This window comes from Loxodonta africana, chromosome 2, assembly GCF_030014295.1.
Source record: "Loxodonta africana isolate mLoxAfr1 chromosome 2, mLoxAfr1.hap2, whole genome shotgun sequence".
NCBI classification, from domain to species: domain Eukaryota; kingdom Metazoa; phylum Chordata; class Mammalia; order Proboscidea; family Elephantidae; genus Loxodonta; species Loxodonta africana.
This window is the reverse complement of record NC_087343.1, coordinates 70,323,679-70,343,150: the sequence shown is the minus strand read 5'-3', so window position 1 is coordinate 70,343,150 and position 19,472 is coordinate 70,323,679. Positions and strand designations below refer to the sequence as shown.

Here is a 19,472-nt window from a genome sequence, read left to right as displayed (position 1 = left end):
CACCACTCAGACGACTAGGAGAATGGTGTGCTCAAAGCCAAGGGAGCAGAGTTGCCGTCCCAATGGGCCTGGAAGGCAGAGCTGAAGCCCAGGGCCAAGGGGCCTCCACTCAGAATCCAGATAGTGTGGCCAATACCTAGAGTCTGGAGGGGAGGGCCATTGTGTAAATTGTCTCAGAGAACAGAGGATTATTTTCAAAGCCTTGAGGGCTACTGTAACGTATTCTGCTGGTTTGCTTGGTGCCTGTTAATGCCTTCTTTCCCTCCAATTCCTCCCATTTGTAATGGAAATGTCTAGCTTATACCTGTTTGCCATTGTACTTTGGAAGCAGATAACTTATATTCCAGATTTCACAGATGAGGAAGAATTTTTTGCATTTTGGACTTGGAGCTGATTTAAGACTCTTGCTATGATACAATGGGGTGAACATGTTTTACGTGTGGCAAGGATGTGAAGTTTTGGGGGCTAAAGGGTAGAATGTCATGGATTGAACTGTGTCCCCCCCAAAATATGTATTAACTTGGTTAGGCCATGATTTCCAGTATTGTGTGGTTGTCTTTCATTTTGTGATTGTAATTTTATGTTAAAGAGGATTAGGGTGGGATTGTAATAGCCTTAGTAAGGTCACATCCGTGATCCAATGTAAAGGGAGTTTCCCTGAAGTGTGCCTGCACCACCTTTTATCTTACAAGAGATAAGAGGAAAGGGAAGCAAGCAGAGAGGAGGATCCTCATACCACCAAGAAAGTAGTGCTGGGAGCAGAGTGTGTCCTTTGGACCCAGGGTTCCTGCATGCAGAAGCTCCTAGTCCAGGGGAAGATTGATGACAAGGACCTTTCTCCAGAGCCGAGAAAGACTTCCCCCAGAGCTGACACCCTGAACTTGGACTTCTAGCTTCCCAGACTGTGAGAAAATAAATGCCTCTTTGTTAAAGCCATCCCCTTGTGCTATTTCTGTTATAGCAGCACTAGATGACTAAGACACAGTTGTATAGATATTAACCTATCATCACTGACAGCATTGTACCTCGGGATAGATCTTGAAATGTTCTTTTTGATGATGAACATGATATCATTCCTCTTCAATTTATCATTCTTGGCACAGTAGACCATATGACTGTCTAATTCAAAATGGCCAATACTAGTCCATTTCAGCTCACTAATGCCTAAGACGTTGAAGTTTATGCATTCAATTTCATTTCTGACTCCCAGTTTTCCTAGATTCACACTTCGTTCATTTCACTTTCCTATTATTAATGGATATTTGCAGCTATTTCTTCTCATTTTGAATTGCGCCACATCGGCAAATGCAGGTCCTGAAAGCTTGACTCCACCCTTATCATTAAGGTTGACTCTACTTTGAGGATACAACTTTTCCCTAGTTGTACTCTGAGTGCCTTCCAACCTGAGGGACTCATATTCTGGCACTATATCAGACAATATTCTGCTGCTATTCATAAGGTTTTCATTGGTCAATTTTTTCAGAAGTAGACTGCCAGGTCCCTCTTCCTAGCCTATGTTAATCTGGAAACTCTGCTGAAACCTGTCCACTAAGAGTAACCCTTCTGGTGTTTGAAATATCAGTGGCAAAGCTTCCTGTATCACAGCAACATGCAAGCCACCACAGTATAACAAATTGACACAAGCGAATAATCTGAGAAGCTGGACTATATGAAGAACACGACATCAAAATTGGAGGCAGACTCCTTAACAATCTGCATTATGCAGATGATGCAACCTTGTTTGCTGAAGATGAAGAGGACTTGAAGCCGTTACTGATAAAGATTAAAGACCGCAGCCTTCAGTATGGATTACACCTTAACGTAAAGAAAACAAAAATCCTCACAACTGGATCAATAAGCAACATCATGATAAATGGGGAAAACATTGAAGTTTTTAAGGATTTCATTTTATTTGGATCTACAATCAATCCCATGGAAACAGCAGTCAAGAAATCAAACCATGCCTTGTATTGGGCAAATGTACTGCGAAAAACCTCTTTAAAATATTAAAAAGTGAAAATGTCACTTTAAGGACTAAGGTGTACCTGTCCCAAGTCATGGTGTTTTCAATAGCCTTATATGCATGTGAAAACTGGACAGTGAATAAGAAAGACCGAAGAACTGTTGACTTTGAATTATGGTGTTGGCAAAGAATATTGAATATACCATGGCCTGCCAGAAGGATGAACAAATCTGTCTTGCAAGATCTTCGTACAGCCAGAATGCTCCTTAGAAGCAAGGACGATAAGACTTCGTCTTGTGTACTTTGGACATTTTATCAGGAGGGACCAGTTCCTAGAGAAGGACGTCATGCTTGGTAAAGTAGAAGGTGAGCAAAAAAGAGGAAGGTTCTTGACTAGATGGATTGACCAATGGCTGCAACAATGGGCTCAAGCAGAACAATGATTGTGAGAGTGGCACACGCCTGGACAGTGTTTTGGTCTGTTGTACATAGGGTCGCTATGAGTCAGAACCAACTCAATGGCACCTAACAACATTTAACAATTCTAAGGAAAAAAAAATACCATGAGAGCTAAAATAATATTTTATATTTAATTTGGATAGTACAGTAAAACTTGTGAAAGTCAGAGCTTGTGTCAGAGATGAAAACTAAAATATTTTCTAATAAAACAAGCAATACAAAAGTGGTAAGACTGCATTCTGTCAAAGGCAGAAAACTTGGAAGAGCTGAAAAAACAAAGCAGGCCTGTCAACTTCCCACTCTCATGTTTCATTGCGTTATATCTGATTATTATTTACATTGGTGTATTTTCAATTCTTAACATTATTCAGAGCACCGTCATTTTAGTAGAGCATTCTTGATATTGCTGACTTTATATTAATGTAAGATTATATTTGCACAGCTTAATAAAGGCTTTATATGTTACATCATGGTTACCTTATTTCACTTCCAGTATTAAAAAAAAAATACTTCCAGTATTACAGGGAAGAATAAATACATATATCTAATTTTGTACTTTAAATATGAATGAGATGAAATTTACCATTTATTAAAGCTATAGCAGAAAACGGTACTGATAATTCTAGATTCTAGAAAGTACTGCCTCAATAAACATAACTATTTGTCAAGAAAGATTTTTAAATTCACTTAACAAGCTCCAGTACAAAAGCAAAAACAAAAGTTATTTTTCTGACGTAGCCTTAACAGACATAGTAGAAGCTCCTAAAAATGTTCATATAATAATCCACATGTACTAGAGCAATTACTCCATTGGAGAGAGGAAACATTATGGAATCAAATCTGAAACAAAATTGTTACAATAAAACCCTGAAGTGAACCAACCCAAACAAACACACAAATCTGATGAACACACTGGTGCTTTTTTAGGTAACTACGGTATGCTAGGTGCCCTGGTGACGCAGAGGTTAAGTGCTTGGCTGCTAACCAAAAGGTTAGCGATATGAACCCACCAGCTGCACCGTAAGAAAAAGACGTGGCAGTCTGCTTCTATGAAGATTACAGCCTTGGAAACTCTATGGAGCAGTTCTACTCTGTCCTATAGGGTCACTATGAGTTAACATTGACTCGATGGCTATGAGTTTTGTTTTTGGTTTTATGGTATGCTAGTCTACTGTGATAATCTACAGGCAACAATTTGATCCTAAATTTAGCTAGATCAGTTTCAAACATATACAAAATTAAAAAATATAGCAAGAGATGGTCCTGGATAGAATGAAAGAAAAATGTAGAACAAGCCTTGAATTCCAAAAAAAGGCCAGATTTACTGGACCAGTAAAGACTACAGTATCCTCCAAGACTACTTCCTTGAGATACACTTTAAACTTGGAAGTGAAGCCACTCCTGGAGGTTACCTTTCAGCCAAATCATAGATTGGCTCATATAATTAAACAGTATCACCTGTGAGTATTGTGCACCTTTAAATAATGACCTATGTGAGACCAAATGGTCAATATTTATCCTAAAGCAAAGAATAGAGGGTAACGGGGGCCAGGGAAGCTAGTTCAAAGGAAACAGAACAACCAGAATGGAAATAATGATAATGCTCACACATTGTGAAGAATGTGAGCAATATCACTGAACAATATATATAGAAATTGTTAAACGGGAACCTAATGTGCTGTGTAAACTTTCACCAAAAATACCATAAAAGGAAAAAAAGTATAGCAAGGAAATTAATAAGGAGTTTCTAAAATCAAACTGAGTCTGTTAGCAAGGCCAAGATGGTTGATGACTAGGCTCTCAGTAGAGGGTTAATCCAGCTCACTCCAAGTAAGCAGGGGAGAGAGACGGACAATGTTCCCAAGGACATCTCATTTATGTCAAATGCTTCCTGGAACACTCTAAGCACATACATTACTTTTCTTTTTGTCTCCCTCTCCTGCTTGTCAATTTTCATGCTGTTAGTTGTAAGACTTGTTAAATGTATTGTGTATTATATATCTAACTTTTGTAGCCATACCGCCAGACTCAAAGTTATGAAAAGGATTATGTATCTTCAGGAGACTCATGTTTCTGGAACTTCGGTGCTTGTGCCCTAGCACTCCATCACCTTGTGTATTGCTGAGAGGTTTCCCTAAAAAATTTAGCCTATCTACTCCAGATGTCCCTTACCATCAGATCACCAGAAGTAGAGTGACTAAGGAATGGCATAGTAAAGATACTAGATGGTGCCCAGCTACTGAATAAAAGAACAGTAGCTTCTGGAGTCTTAAAAGCTTAAAGGCAGTCATCTATGTTACAGCACAACTAAAAGACCATGCAGGAAGAAAATGCTCTTATAGTGGTCTTTGTGATCTAAGAATTTCTATAAAAATTCTTGATCAAAAGGGGGGAATAATAAGCACTTTCTAAAATTAAAATGAGGCTCTCAGCTAAGCCAAGATGGCTGACAACTAGGCTCTCAATAAAGTGTTAATCCAGATGACTCTGAGTAAGCTGGGGTCAGAGACAGAAAGAGAAGTAATGTATGTGCTTAGAATGTTTCAGGAAGCATGTAAGGCAAATGTGATACCCTCAGAAAATGTTTTGCGCAGATGGTCTTCCGGAAGCAGAAAAGATTAACTGATATGAAGAAAGAGCTGTTTTTGAAATGTTTGTAGGATTAGTCATGCTCAAGTTTGTATATAAAAGCTCAACTTTGTCTCCAGAAAGATGGAGCATTTTGGGAGTTCTTCCTGAATGCTGCCTGATTCAAACTGCCATGTTCCCTCAATAAAACTCTTTACTATTGCTTTCAGTAGACTCAGAGATTTTACTCTGACAAAATCTAAAGTGACAAACCTTCCATACCTATGGACAACATTTATAATAATCAGACAAAGTGGAATAGTAACAAAAACATTAGACTTAATTAATGACATTAAGATTGAAATGCTTTTTTGAGGTTAGAGTATCCAAATGAGAACTTAGAAGTCAGGACGAAAACACAACAAATCAAAGGAAATCAGAAATTCCAGAAAAAAGTTCTAAAATATGTATATAACACAGAGTAGAAAGGAAATCAGATTATTTTGGGATGAAATAAAAATAGGAGACAAGTAAAGGTTACAATCCAAATCACATGAAATAATAAGTGTGGCCAAAGGAGAAAAGAGAACAATTTAGTTCGTAAAGAGTAATTACAAAGTTATTCTCATTTATATTATATAGTACCAAAGACAAGCAATCATAAACCACACAGATGATTATAAATTATGAAGCGAAAAGTACTTGTCTGACATAAGAAAATAAATAGCATGTATATTTTACAAACCTAAAAAAAAAAAAAAAAATTGTTTTTATATTCTATAAGTGAGTTAAAAAAATTTTTTTTTTTATTTCAAATGCTTCCTTTTAACTCTCGGCATAAACTGCTAACAAGGCATAAAGAACATTTGAGATTCTGCAGAAACAAACAAGTAAAATTAAATAAAAATGCTCAGGATTGTAAAACATTTGTTTTCCAACAAATTGCTGAGGTACCATGAAAATTAAAATTTAAAGCAAAGACATGATCAAAATGCTGGGAAGCAAATCAAAATTGGGGACGAAAAGACCAAAAATACTCAAGGCAGACCCACCTAGAATATTCGTTATCCACAATTTCCATGAGTCCTAAAACATGTAAGGATGACAGACAGGAATGACTCTGGTGTGCATCAACAGTTTGTTATAACTATGATCGACAAAAATACAAGGTATTTACAAATAAGTAACTCAGTTCCACTTGCATCTAGTTGATATGATCTAACATAAACCTTGCAATATTTTGAAAATTCAGAGGTTTCTACATTGAACCTTCAAATTCATTGATGGTTAATAAGCCCTAGATATAGATTTATATTTACCTACACTGTGTTTAATTCTAAGTGAATGAAATTAGCAACTCAACATAAACCTACCTGGTATCATATAATATTATAGTCTACTATGCTTTGCCTATTATTATAATCCTTGTAACAAAATGTAGGAAAACTCAAATACTTTATATTGCTGGTCAAGGGCTATTAATTTTTTGTGTGGTTTTATGTTTTTTTAAAGGGATTTATAACACCATTTACCTGTAGGTGAACAATTCTCTGAAATATATCTTCTCTCATGCTCATCTCAATATCAAAACGAGAAAGTCTTTTGTCTGCTTCAGTACTTGCTGCCCGTACTTCTTTGTCAGAGGAGACATGCTGGGGAAAGTCTAGCATGGTTCTTTCCACTGTTGATAGAGAAAAAAATAGTATTTTTTTTTTCCAGTTGTCATTGATTCAGACTCATGGTGACCTCATGTGTGTCAGAGTAGAACTGTGTTCCACAAAGCATCCAATGGCTGATTTTTCTGGAAGTAGATCACCAGGCATTTACTCTAAGGTGCCTCTGGGTGGACTTAGTCAAATACCTCCTGCCTATATGAATGATTATCCAAATGTAAGTTTGTCATTTTATACTTTCAGTAAAGGTTTTTAGGGCTATCAAAAAACAGCATCAAATGCAGGACTTGGCTGTTGGTATGTTATTAACAATATGCTATGTTGTTAACAGAAGTGTTGTAGACTGAGGAATTATCAAAGTATGTTTAGAGCATAATTAATTTACTGGGAGCGCAGGAAGAAAAAAACATAGTTTTGTAGTCAGGCATCTTATAATTTTTTGGGGGAAGTATATAAGATGATAAAGAACAACACATTACAGAGAATATTAGTTTTCAAGTGAAGAGGATAGTATCTCAAAGACAGCAACTACCAAGGGCTGGGAGACTCAGTAATTGAAGAAGGTAGTAACTGTACTGGACCTTAGGGGATGGGTGAGACAAGAGGAGGGGCGCAGTAGGGATTGTAAGCATGGGGGCTGGCAGAGACAAAGAATGTTTAAGAAACAAGCAGATCAATGTAGTAGGGTGGGTTATGTTTAGAATAGGAGTTCTTCATCTTGTTTTGCTATTAAAAAAAACCGAAATAAACTCATTGCTGTTGAGTCAATTCCAACTCGTAGGGACCCTATAGGACACAGTAGAACCATCACATAGGGTTTCCAAGGCTGAAAATCTTTACAGACATACTGCTACATCTTCCTCCCACAGAACAGCTGGTGGGTTTGATCTGCTGACCTTTTGGTCAAACTTACGCACCAACCACTAAGGTCAAAGACAAGAAATTGAAGCTTTTTAGCAACTTCTGCAGTCTGATATTGATCAAACAATCAGGATGAACTGATAATTACTGGTGACTGTAATGTGAAAGTTGGAAACGCAGAAGGGACAGTAATTGGAAATATGCCTTGGTGATAGAAATAATGCCAGAGATCGCATGATAGAATTTTGCAAGACTAATGACTTCTTTGCAAATATCATTTTTCAACAACATAAACGGCCACCATACACGTGGACTTCACCAGATGGAATACACAGGAATCAAATTGACTACATCTGTGGAAAGAGGCAATGGGAAAGCTCAATATCATAGGTCACAACAAGGCCAGGGGCTAACTGTGGAACAGGTCATTAATTGCTCATATTCAAGTTGAAGCTGAAGAAAATTAGAACAAGTCCATGAGAGCATCCACGAGAGCCAAAGTATGACCTTGGGTATATCTCGCCTGAATTCAGAGACCATTTCAACAACAGCCTTGATGCATTAAACACTAATGACTGAAGACCAGACAAGATGCAGAATGACAGCATACATGAAGAAAGCAACAACTCATTCAAAAGACAGCAAAGAAAGAAAAGACCTTAATGACGTCAGAAAAGACTCTGAAACCTGCTCTTGAACATAGGATAGCTAAAGCAAAAGGAAAAAATGATGAAGTAAAAGAGCTAAACAGAAGATTTCAAAGGGTGTCTTGAGAAGACAAAATAAAGTATCATAATGAAATGTGCAAAGACCTGGAGTTAGAAAACCAAAATGAAAGAACATGCTCAGCATTTTTCAAGCTAAAAGTACTGAAGAAACAATTCAAGTCCCAAGATGCAACACTGAAAGAGTCTATGGGAAAAAAATTAAATGATGCAGGAAGCATCAAAAGAAGATGGAAGAAATACACAGAATCACTGTACTAAAAAGAATTGGTCAACGGTCAACTATTTTGGGAGGTGGCATATAATCAAAAACTGATGGTACTGAAGGAAAAAGGCCAAGCTGCATTGAAGGCACTGTCAAAATACAAGGCTCCAAGAATTGACAGAATACCAATTGAGATGTTTCAACAGAGTTGGAAGTGTTCACTCATCTATGCCAAGAAATTTGGAAGACAGCTACATGGCCAACTGACTGGAAGAGAACCATATACATGTTGGTTCCAAACAAAGGTGATCCAACAGAATGCAGAAATTATCGAACAACATGTTTAATATCGCACACAAGTAAAATTGTGCTGAAGATCATTCAAAAGTAGTTGCAGCAGTATATGGACAAGCAACTGCCAAAAACTCAACCTGTTTTCAGGAGAGGATGTGGAACAAGGTATATCATTACTGATGTCAGATGGGTCCTGGCTGAAAGCACAGGATACCAGAAAGATGTTTACCTGTGTTTTATTGATCTTGCAAAGACATTTGACTGTGTTGGGCATAACAAATTATGGATAACATTACGAAGAATGGGAATTTCAGAACACTTAATTGTGCTTGTGAGGAACCTGTACATAGACCAAGAGGCAGAGATTTGAACAGAACAAGGGAATAGTGTGTGGTTTAATATCAGGAAAGGTGCGCATCAGGGTTATATCCTTTCACCATACTTACTCAATCTGTATGCTGAGCAAATAATCTGAGAAGCTGGGCTATATGAAGAAGAACATGGCATCAGGATTGGGAGAAGACTCACTAACAACCTGCGATATGTAGTGACACAACCTTGCTTTCTAAAAGTGAAGAGGACTTTAAGCACTTACTAATGAAGATCAGACGACAGCCTTCAGTATGGATTACACCTCAACATAAAGAAAACAAAAATCCTCACAACTGGACCAATGAGCAACATCATGATAAATGGAGAAAATGTTGAAGTTGTCAAGGATTTCATTTTACTTGGATCCACATCAATGCCCATGGAAGCAGCAGTGAAGAAATCACACGATGTATTGTATTGGGCAAATCTGCTGCAAAAGACATCTTTAAAGTGTCAAAAAGAAAGACATCACTTTAAGTTCTAAGGTGCACCTGACCTAAGCCATGGTGTTTTCAGTCACCGCATATGCACGTGAATGCCAGACAATGAATAAGAAAAACTGAAGAACTGATGCCTTTGAATTTCAGCGTTAGCGAAGAATACTGAATATACCATGGACTGCCAGAAGAACAAACAAATCTGTCTTGAAGAAGTACGGCCAGAATGCTTCTTAGAAGCAAGGGTGGCAAGACTTTGCCTCACGTACTTTGGACGTGTTATCAGGAGGGACCAGTGGCTAGAGAAGGACATGATGCTTGGTAAAGTAGAGAGTCAGTGAAAAAGAGGGAGACCCTCGACGAGATGGACTGCAACAACGGGCTCAAGCAGAACAAAGACTGTGAGAATGGTGCAGGACTGGGCAGTGTTTTGTTCTGTTGCACATAGGGTCGCTATGAATTGGAACTGACTTCACGGCATCTAACAACAACAAAGTTACGGACCCTCTCCCAAATGTGCATAAGCATATAAACAGAAAAAATTCCATACAATTACAGGGAATTCCCAGATTCCCTGAAATCTCAGTAGACACGTCCAGTAAGCAGCTGGATATTGGGGCTATCTCCTGTGAAATGATGACAATGTTGTTGTTAGTTGCCACTGAGTGGATTGAGTAATAGTGAACCCATGTACAGTCCATATGGTTTTCAAGGCTTTGACCTTTTGGAAGCAGATTGCCAGGCCTGTCTTCAGAGGACTCTTAGTCTGCTCTAATCTTCACAAATTAAAATTGGTTCTTAGGCTTTTCATACATTTGTATTTTGGCTTTCACTGGACAAAAATCTGTTAGTAAAATAATATACACTATAAAACAAAAATGACAATAGTTCACAGTGATGGTTGTGGCTCTGCTACAATGAATATGTTTTTATTATCATCAGTGTTCTGAAAGTATTATAAGAAAAATTTACCCATATAACATATAGTAAACAGTAGAACTATCCTATTCATACCAATATTTGTACAGTTAAATAAGCTAACTCACTCATATCAGTTCTCTTAAAGCACTGTTACAAATAAAACTGTAAAAACAAAAAATAAGAAACAAAAATCTGCCAAAAATATCTGAATAGTTTAATAATGTGTGTTTTTAAAAAAATTGAATTAGGTAATTATGCTTTTATGATTCAATTAAATATATAATTTTACGCCCCTTAACTATGGAAAGAATGAAATAGAAAATTTAAATTTTAATACATATAGTACTTGTTTAAATGATATAGTTAACTATAGAGTTATATTTTGTTTAGTTTTTTAAATTAGCACAAAAAGATATTAAGAAGGAATATTGCTAAAGATCTTAAATGTGCAACATAAAATACACAAGCCTAAAATTGGAAACATATTCTTAAGCAAACAATGCTGAAAAGCACTTCCTTCCTTACTTTGCCACAAAGACCTGGAATCAAACTTTATGCTCTCATTGCCAAACTATAAACAATGGTGATACCCAGTACCTGACACACAAATGGGGTCTTTAACAGCTATTGTAGAAGGCATAATGAACTCTGAAAACACGCACACATAGGAGAAACTAGTCTTTAAAGACTCTCTTTCCAAACTAAAAAATTATGATTAATTCACAAAGATAAATCTTGTTACAGGAGAACAAAGAACAAATACCACAAAACTGAAAGTATATTTAAAAGATCTGTTATTAGGTGTGGAAACCCTGGTGGCATAGTGGTTAAGTGCTATGGTTGCTAAGCAAAAGGCTTGCAGTTGGAATCCACCAGGTGTTCCTTGGAAACTCTGTGGGGCAGTTCTACTCTGTCCTATAGGGTCGCTATGAGTCAGGATCGACTCGAGGGCAGTGGGTTTATTATTAGAAGTGGGGAATAAAATTTAAAACAGTAATATTTTTTAAGATTTTGTTTTTTCCTCACTGATTTTTTATATTAGTCAAATATGTAAGTTACCAGGCTGGTATATCATCTTGGCTATAGAACTGAGCACCTGGTCTATGGACAACCCAAATCCAGGGTGGGGATGCACGTGAAGTTAAAAGTTTTGCTGAATAGGGGCCAATCTCATCCCTTTGACTTTGACTAACAGGACCAATTATATCTTTTTATTCAGGAGCTTCAACTCAAGACTGGTAACAAGATCTCATGGTCAGTAATGAGAGTGAAGTAGTTGGTAGTAGGGATAGAAACTGAAGAGAAACACAGAGATAAGAGAGAAAGTGGCCAAGTCCCTGTTATGATGGAACACTGAATAGGGAGCTCTTGGTTTTCAAGGATTGGTTCACTAAGGCTATGCTGGATTCTGGACAACTTTCCAAACTCCAAAATGCATACATACAAGTGATTATGATATCCAGTTCTACAGCTATCCTCTATTTTTATGAAGCTTGGACACATAGCCAAGATTGTATAGCTATAATTATGCTACAAAATATGTCCAAGTCTTACAGTTAAGACAAGTGACTCTTCATTTCTTATAACTCAAAGGACCTAACACATATATTATAAAAGTAATACATGTTCATTTTAGGAAATTTGGAAAAAAGATGGAAAGCACAAGGAGGAAAATAAAAATCAACGGTAAACCTACCACTTAAGACATTAACCATTATTAAAATCTGTGTATTTTCTTCTAGTTTTCCTTCTGTGTCCTCTTTTTCTGTGTTATTAAATATGGCTCTGAAACATGATTTCAACAGCTACATAGTGTTACAGAGGAAGGATGTATCATAATTTACTTAGCTGTTCTATTCGCTGACATTTAGAAATCGTTTCTAAGCTTTTAGTATGACAGTATCTATTTATACATAAATTTACACACAAATTTTGCCTGTATTTCTGATTATTTTCTTTGAATAAGTGATTGCATTTGGAATTATTGGGCTAGAGTATGAACTTCTTAAAAGCTTTGATACAGTCAATCCTCGTTATTCACAGATTCCATATTTGCAATTGCCTGCTTGATAAAATTTATTAGTAACCTCATACTCAGGACTCGCAGTGCTCTCATGGTCATTCACGGACATGTAGAGTGCTGAAGATGTGAGTTGCCTGATGTGCATATTCCCAGCTGAAGTCGAATGAAGCAATGATTTGCCTTCTTATTTCAGCTTTCATACTGTAAACCAGGGTCCTTTTTGTGGTTTATTTAGTGCCATGTTTTTTGCATTTTTGTGCTTTTTCTTGATAATTTCACTATTTAAAATGGCCCTCAAGTATGGTGCTGAAGTGCTGTCTAGTGTTCCTAAGTGCAAGAAGGCTGTGATGTGCCTGACAGAGAGAACACCTGTGTTAGATAAGCTTTGTTCAGGCATGAGGTACAGTGCTGTTGGCCATGAAGTCAATGTTAAAGAATCAACAATATATACTAAGTAAGGTATCTTTAAACAGAAAAAATATGGAAAACACGGTATGTACTGACTGGCTGACGAAAATGTGACTAGAGACTCGCAGGAGCCTAACCCTGAGTTTCTCCTAGGAGCAATGCTCAGCACTTGCTAATTCAGTGTTCGCTGTGATTTTATAGAACATAATAAGTGCAAATAATGAGAACTGACTGTATATATTCCCAAAATGCTCTCCAGATAGCAGTATGATGACAGTGTGCATTTTACGGCACCTTTGCCAACGACATAAAAATTTTAAATCTCTGGTAATTTAATTCTAAGCAATTAATTAGCCATTATGTAAAATTCAATCTCTTGTAAAATTGGAAAATTGACTGCCAAGCCAGAAAGCATAAAATGGTTTATGATGCCCACAAGATGAAATATTGATATACCTTTGCATCCTACTCACCTATATATTTCACTTCTACATCTGCTAGTGCCTGCAAACAGTTCTCGTAAGTTACTTCCTCAATATCAATCATTGCAACAGCATCATACACCTGTTTAGTCTGCACAATGAGCTCCTCAGTTCTTGTTTTAATTTGCTCTGGTGACAGATCCCATCTTAAAATGTTTCTGCCCGCTGCAGTAAAGGAAGACATTGTCTGAAGAGGAGACATCACTTCTCTTCCTAAAGTCATTCTGAGTAAAATCTTGGAACCACCAACTCTAAAAAGAAAACAGAAAAAGAATAAAAATCAGGGATTTCTGTTGACCCAAAGTCAATATACAAATGTATAATTATCTAATTTTTTTAAATTGTGTTTTAGGTGAAAGTTTACAGCTCAAATTAATTTCTCATACAAAAATCTATACACACTGTTATGTGACATTAGTTGCAATCCCTATAATGTGACAGCACACTCCCCCTTTCCACCCAGGGTTTCTTGTGTCCATTCAACCAGTTCCTATCCCTTTCTGCCTTCTCATCCTGCCTCCAGACAGGAGTCGTCCATTTGGTCTCATGTATCTAACTTTACCCTGCCTGATATTAACTCTATGTGTAAAAACTAAAACTAAACCCATTGCTGTCTAGTCAATTCCATCTCATAGTGATCCTGTAGGACAGAGTAGAACTGCCCCACAGGGCTTCCAAGAAGCGTCTGGTGGATTTGAACAGTCGACTTTTTGGTTAGCAGCTGTAGCTGCTGACCACTGCACCACCAGGGTTTCCCGTTATAATTAATAGCTAACATTTATTCTTTGCACGCTTAGGCATTATTATAAATGTTTTCCAATTATTAACTCACTCAGTCCTCACAACAACTTTATACGGTTGATACCATGGTTATTCCCATTTCACCAAAGAGGAAACTAAAACATGAAGATGTTCAATAACTTGCCCAAGGTCACAGAGCTGGTTATATGGTAAAAAAAAAAGTAGAAGCAAGAACTAAACACCTGGCAGTATGGATTCAAAATGCACACTCTTAACCCCTACGCTAAGCTTCATCCCAATTATCTTAAAAAGCCAAAACCCAAACCCATTGCCGTTGAGTCGATTCCAATTCATAGCAACCTTAGAGAACAGAGTAGAACTGCCTCACAGGACTTCCTAGGCTGTAATCTTTATGGGAGCAGGCTGTCACATCTTTATCCTGAACGGTGGCTGGTGTGCTTGAAACGCCAACCTTTTGGTTAGCAGCCAAGCCCTTAATCACTTGTGCTACTAGGGTTCCTTTCTATTATCTTACAAGACCCCAAAACAGCCTTATTAGGTAGGTAGGGTACTAATTCTTTTTCATCAATATGACAATTGAGGCTCAGAGAGGCTAAATGATTTAAGTTAAGAATACTCGACAAATATTTATGAGCATATAGTATGGATATGGTTACTGTGATAGGCACTGGGGATAAAATATCAACTAGGGCAATTTTATTAAAATATAATGGAGAAGACAATGACTAAACAGGCAATTATATTACATTGAGATGAGTGCTACGATAGGGGTGTTGTTGCTGCTGTTAGGTGCTGTCAAGTCAGTTTCAATTCACAGCGACCCTAGGTATAACAGGAAGGTCCTTGTCATCAATCTTTCCCTAGTCTAGAAGCTTTTCTGTGCAGGAACCCCAGGTACAAAGGATGCACTGTGCTCCTGGAGCTGCTTTCTTGGTAGTATAAGGTCCATATGCCTCATTGCTCGCCTCTATCTTTTATATATCAAAAGGGATTGGTTTAAGACTCAATCTAAGTTTATAGATTGAGTCCTGCCTCATTAACACAACTGCCGCTAATCCCATCTCATTAATATCATAGAGACAGGATTTACGACACATAGGAAAATCACATCAGATGACAAAATGGTCGACAAGTTGATAGATATTTTTGGGAGACACAATTTAATCCATAACATTCCACCCTTTGACTCCCCCCAAATTCATGTCCTTGCCACGTGTAAAACACATTTACCCTATCTTAGCAAAAGTTTTAAATCAATTCCAAGTCTAAAATCCAAAAATTCCTCTTCAACTGTGAATCTAGAATACAAGTTACCTGCTTCCAAAGTACAATGGTGCAACAGACAGGCACAAGCTAGACATTTCCATTACAAGTGGAAGAAATTGGAGGAAAAGAAGGGAAAACAGGCACCATTGTCATCAATCTTCCCCTGGTCTAGGAGCTTCTCTGTGCAGGAACCCTGGGTCTAAAAGAGGCGCTCTGTTCCTGGCACTGCTTTCTTGGTGGTAGAAGGTCCCCATGTCTTTCTGCTTGGTTCTCTCTCTTATATCTCAAAAGAGATTGGCTTAAGACACAATCTAATCTTATAGATTGAGTTCTGCCTCATTATCATACCTGCTACTAATCCCATCTCATTAATATAGAGATAGGGTTTACAACACATAGGAAAATCACATCAGAGAACAAAATGGAGGACAATCACACAATACTGGGAATCATGGCCTAGCCAAGTTGACAGATATTTTTGGTTGAGACAATTCAACTCATAACACTAGGCATGCAATATATTTCCTGTGCTGTGGATTTATATATACACACATACATACTTACACACACACACATATATATATATATCTTTAACTGTGGCAAGTTTATAAAGAAAACTCCACTTAAGCTCATTTATTTAATGTTATTATTTGCATGTCCAAGACATAAGCAGTTCTATCTAAGAGTGTTTACCTACCATGGACCGTTACTGTTATGGATTGAATTACATCCTCCAAAAATGTCTATCAACTTGGCTAGGTCATGATTCCCAGTATTGTGTCGTTGTCTACCATTTTGCCAACTGATATGATTATCCTATGTGCTGTAAATCCTAACCTCTATGATGTTAATGAGGTGGGATTAGAGGCAGTTATGTTAATAAAGCAGGATTCAAATCTACAGATTAGATTGTATCTTGAGTCAATCTCTTTTTAAGATATAAAAGAGAGAATTGAGCACAGAGAGGGACCTCATACCACCAAGAAAGAAGCACCAGGAGCAAGTGTGTCCTCTGGATCCAAGGTGTCTACACTGAGAAACTCCTAGACTAGGGGAAGATTGATGACAAGGACCTTCCTCCAGAGCTGACTGAGAGAGAAAGCCTTCCCCTGGAGCTGGCACCCTGACTTCAGACTTTTAGCCTCCTGAACTGTGAGAGAATAAATTTCTTTTTGTTGAAGCTATCCACTTGTGGTATTTCTGCTACAGCAGCACCAGATAACTAAGACAATTATATAAAGCCCTGATTTGCAATTAATGAAGGTGATGCACACTGGATATGACACACATTGAATATTCAAGCATTCTGAACATCGCTAATAATTTTTCTTCTGAATGGGTTGCTGGTACATTAAGGAATCAGATTTAGGAGTAGCATTCAACATTTACTGAGCCCTTCAGTTTGGGTACCTATAGTCTCCTAAGTATCTAACACTTGAGTCACTAGTGTCCCAAACAATGGACTTTTTCACTTAAGGACCTTTTATTTTGGCTTAGGGTCAGACTGTTTAATGAATAGAATGTCTCATAACTAAATGTGTTAGCATAAGTAAACTTTTACTATAAAGAGACTCATTCTTAGTCAAAAGTGTTATTTTATCTTTAGTAAACTATGATGAATTAATGTCCAGAAAGGCTCTTCTAGCTCAGTTTCTGAGTTTACGGGTATGAGGTACAAGCCCTATTTTTACCCTAAGTAAGGTGGCCTTTGTCTTGGGCTCCAGAGAAATAACCCTCGGAGTAATTGAAGTGCCTTGGTCTGACACTTCCAGGGTATACTTGAAGACTTGTGCTGGGGAGAGGAGACTGGCCAGACTAGAAAAGAGTCACCTGGGAGGCCGGTATCAATTAGCCTTGGGAGGCATGATTTAGCCTATCACGCAGGACTGGCTGATAAAAGCTCTGAACACAGAGGCTCAGGGAGTTTCCTGGTTGACAAGAATATCTGCTCTCAGAAGTGTAGTGTGTCCCTTGGGACACGGAAGCGCTATATGGGAACACTCCCAGGCTGTACCCTATGCATCTCTTTATTGTATTGTTTTTGGTTATAACAAATCTGTAGTTGTATGTATAGTATACTCTGTGAGTCGTTCCTGTAAATTATTGAATGGAAAGATGTGGTGGGAGCCAGGAGGTCAGAAAGCAAGGGTGTCATGCAGAGGCACAGTGAGGGGGACTTTTGCCCTGGATGCAAGTCCAAAGGGGTGCCAGATGAGGTTTGCTGGAGAATCACCCCTACAATTGATGGGAGGTAAGGTACAAACTTAGAGACTGCTTCTGGGCTTTCATTACCCTCGATATGCCTCTGGTGCTGTGTGGACTCCAAGTCTACAGCTGGCATCCTAAAGGGGTAGTGGAAAACCAGCCCCAAATTTGTGGCTAGCAGGCCAGAAGGTTGGGATGTCATGTGGACACCCCAAGCCTGTGGCTAGCATGTGACTATCTGGCAGTCTGAAGGATGACACCCTTTTAACTTTTGAACTCTGACCTAGTTCCAGGTGCTTAGGGTCAGAGAGAGAGTGTCCTGAGGGAAGCTTGTGATGAGGGTGGAGAAGTGGGAAACTGAGGACTGAATTAATCTCCACATTTTGGGGTCTGGGTTCATGTTGGTTCTTATCATGCAACAGGAAATGTAAGTATGATAAATGTTATGTATATCTGTACCCACCCTCACCTTTCTCTTAATCTTAAGAAAGATGTATCCCCCAACCTATGGTTTTCAGCTTTTGCACCCTGCAAATTTCTCACTGTCTCTATTTCCTTGCCTATCATTCTTTTACTATTCCACTAAAAGTGCTCTGGCAAAGGTGTAGCTTTTTTCTTTTCTGGACTTCTTCCACTTTTCCGACCATTCTTTCAGTTTCCTTTGCTGGCTTCTCGCCCTATACCCACCCAAAACCTACCCATAAAAGTTGGCGTCTGCCATGATTCTGTGCTTGGTTTTCTCTTTTCATTTGATTTATGAAGGCTTCCACTCTGAAGACTTTAATGACCACCTATAATTATCTATAGCCTTCATCCAGATCTCTCACTGAAGCTTCAGACCCACGTATGTAACTGCCTCAGACATCTCAAATGTAACATGCTCAAAACTTACTTTTCCCTACAAATTCCCAACCAGGGTTTACCACTCTCCTTCTAGGCATCTAAGCTAGAAACCTGTCACATATATGACTGGTATGTATCATCATCACACCTAATATTTACTATGAGCCTATTAATGTGTTTTCTTATTTAATCCTCCCATAAGCAATGAGGCAGGTATTAACCCAATTTTACTGGGCACTGAGAGGTAAAGTAATTTGCTCAAGGTCACATAGCAAGTGTAAAGCTGCGAATTAAACCCAGGTCTACTCCAGAGCCCATAATCTTAACTACTATGCTATACTGAAGTTCCAACTGCATCCCAGAAAAGATAAACATCAAGTTTCTCACCAGTTTGACCTCCCTGATCTTCCACCCTGCTTTTGTAAGGAGAGAACCAGGTTAGTTAAAGCATACCCATTTATATCATTTCTCTGATTTGTTATCTGTACCACTCCCTGAGGGACTCCTGCAGGGAATATGGAGGAGTGTCCCACCTTAGCTTTCACCCAGCTCTGAAAAACAGGCCATGTTGGCTTTGGCAGCTTTTAGTCTCTCATTTCTAAAGACTAAAACAACTTAAACTGGGACTACCTGGATGGCTACCTTTTGCATCCAAGCCTCATTCCTTTCTAGAGCCCTTTCATTAACTGTTCTTAGGTAATCAGTAAACCACCTGAAAAAGTGTACCCTCAGGAAGTAGCACCCTTTCTTAAAGTACTCAGGCAAAGAAGTTTATCAATCAGGTTCAGCAGAGGCATTCTAAGAAAACTCTCTATGTAATAAATGATAGTTCTTTATTCTCCAGTGATTTCTCAGATAAGAGATATTGATTTGTTACCTTCATCTGTAATTATGCCTACATTGCAGACTATATTACAAAAAAAAAAAAAAAAAAACCTCAGTACAAAGCGAACTGCTGTGAGATAAATTAGGTGTTTCAGTCAATTATTCAGCAAATACTTAGTG

At 38.0% G+C, this 19,472-nt stretch overlaps 1 protein-coding gene across 11 annotated transcripts in view; it reads right to left on the bottom strand.

Annotated features, from left to right (window-relative positions):
• NLN (neurolysin) overlaps positions 1-19,472 on the bottom strand; it is a 147,629-nt gene that overhangs the window by 95,469 nt on the left and 32,688 nt on the right. For all 11 annotated transcript variants that reach the window (XM_023545517.2, XM_010588183.3, XM_010588182.3 and 8 more), the window contains 2 exons: positions 13,383-13,642; positions 6,523-6,671 (listed from right to left, as the gene is read on the bottom strand). In XM_023545517.2, the coding sequence (XP_023401285.1) occupies positions 6,523-6,671; positions 13,383-13,642 (409 nt within the window). The remainder of the gene's footprint in view (positions 1-6,522; positions 6,672-13,382; positions 13,643-19,472) is intronic.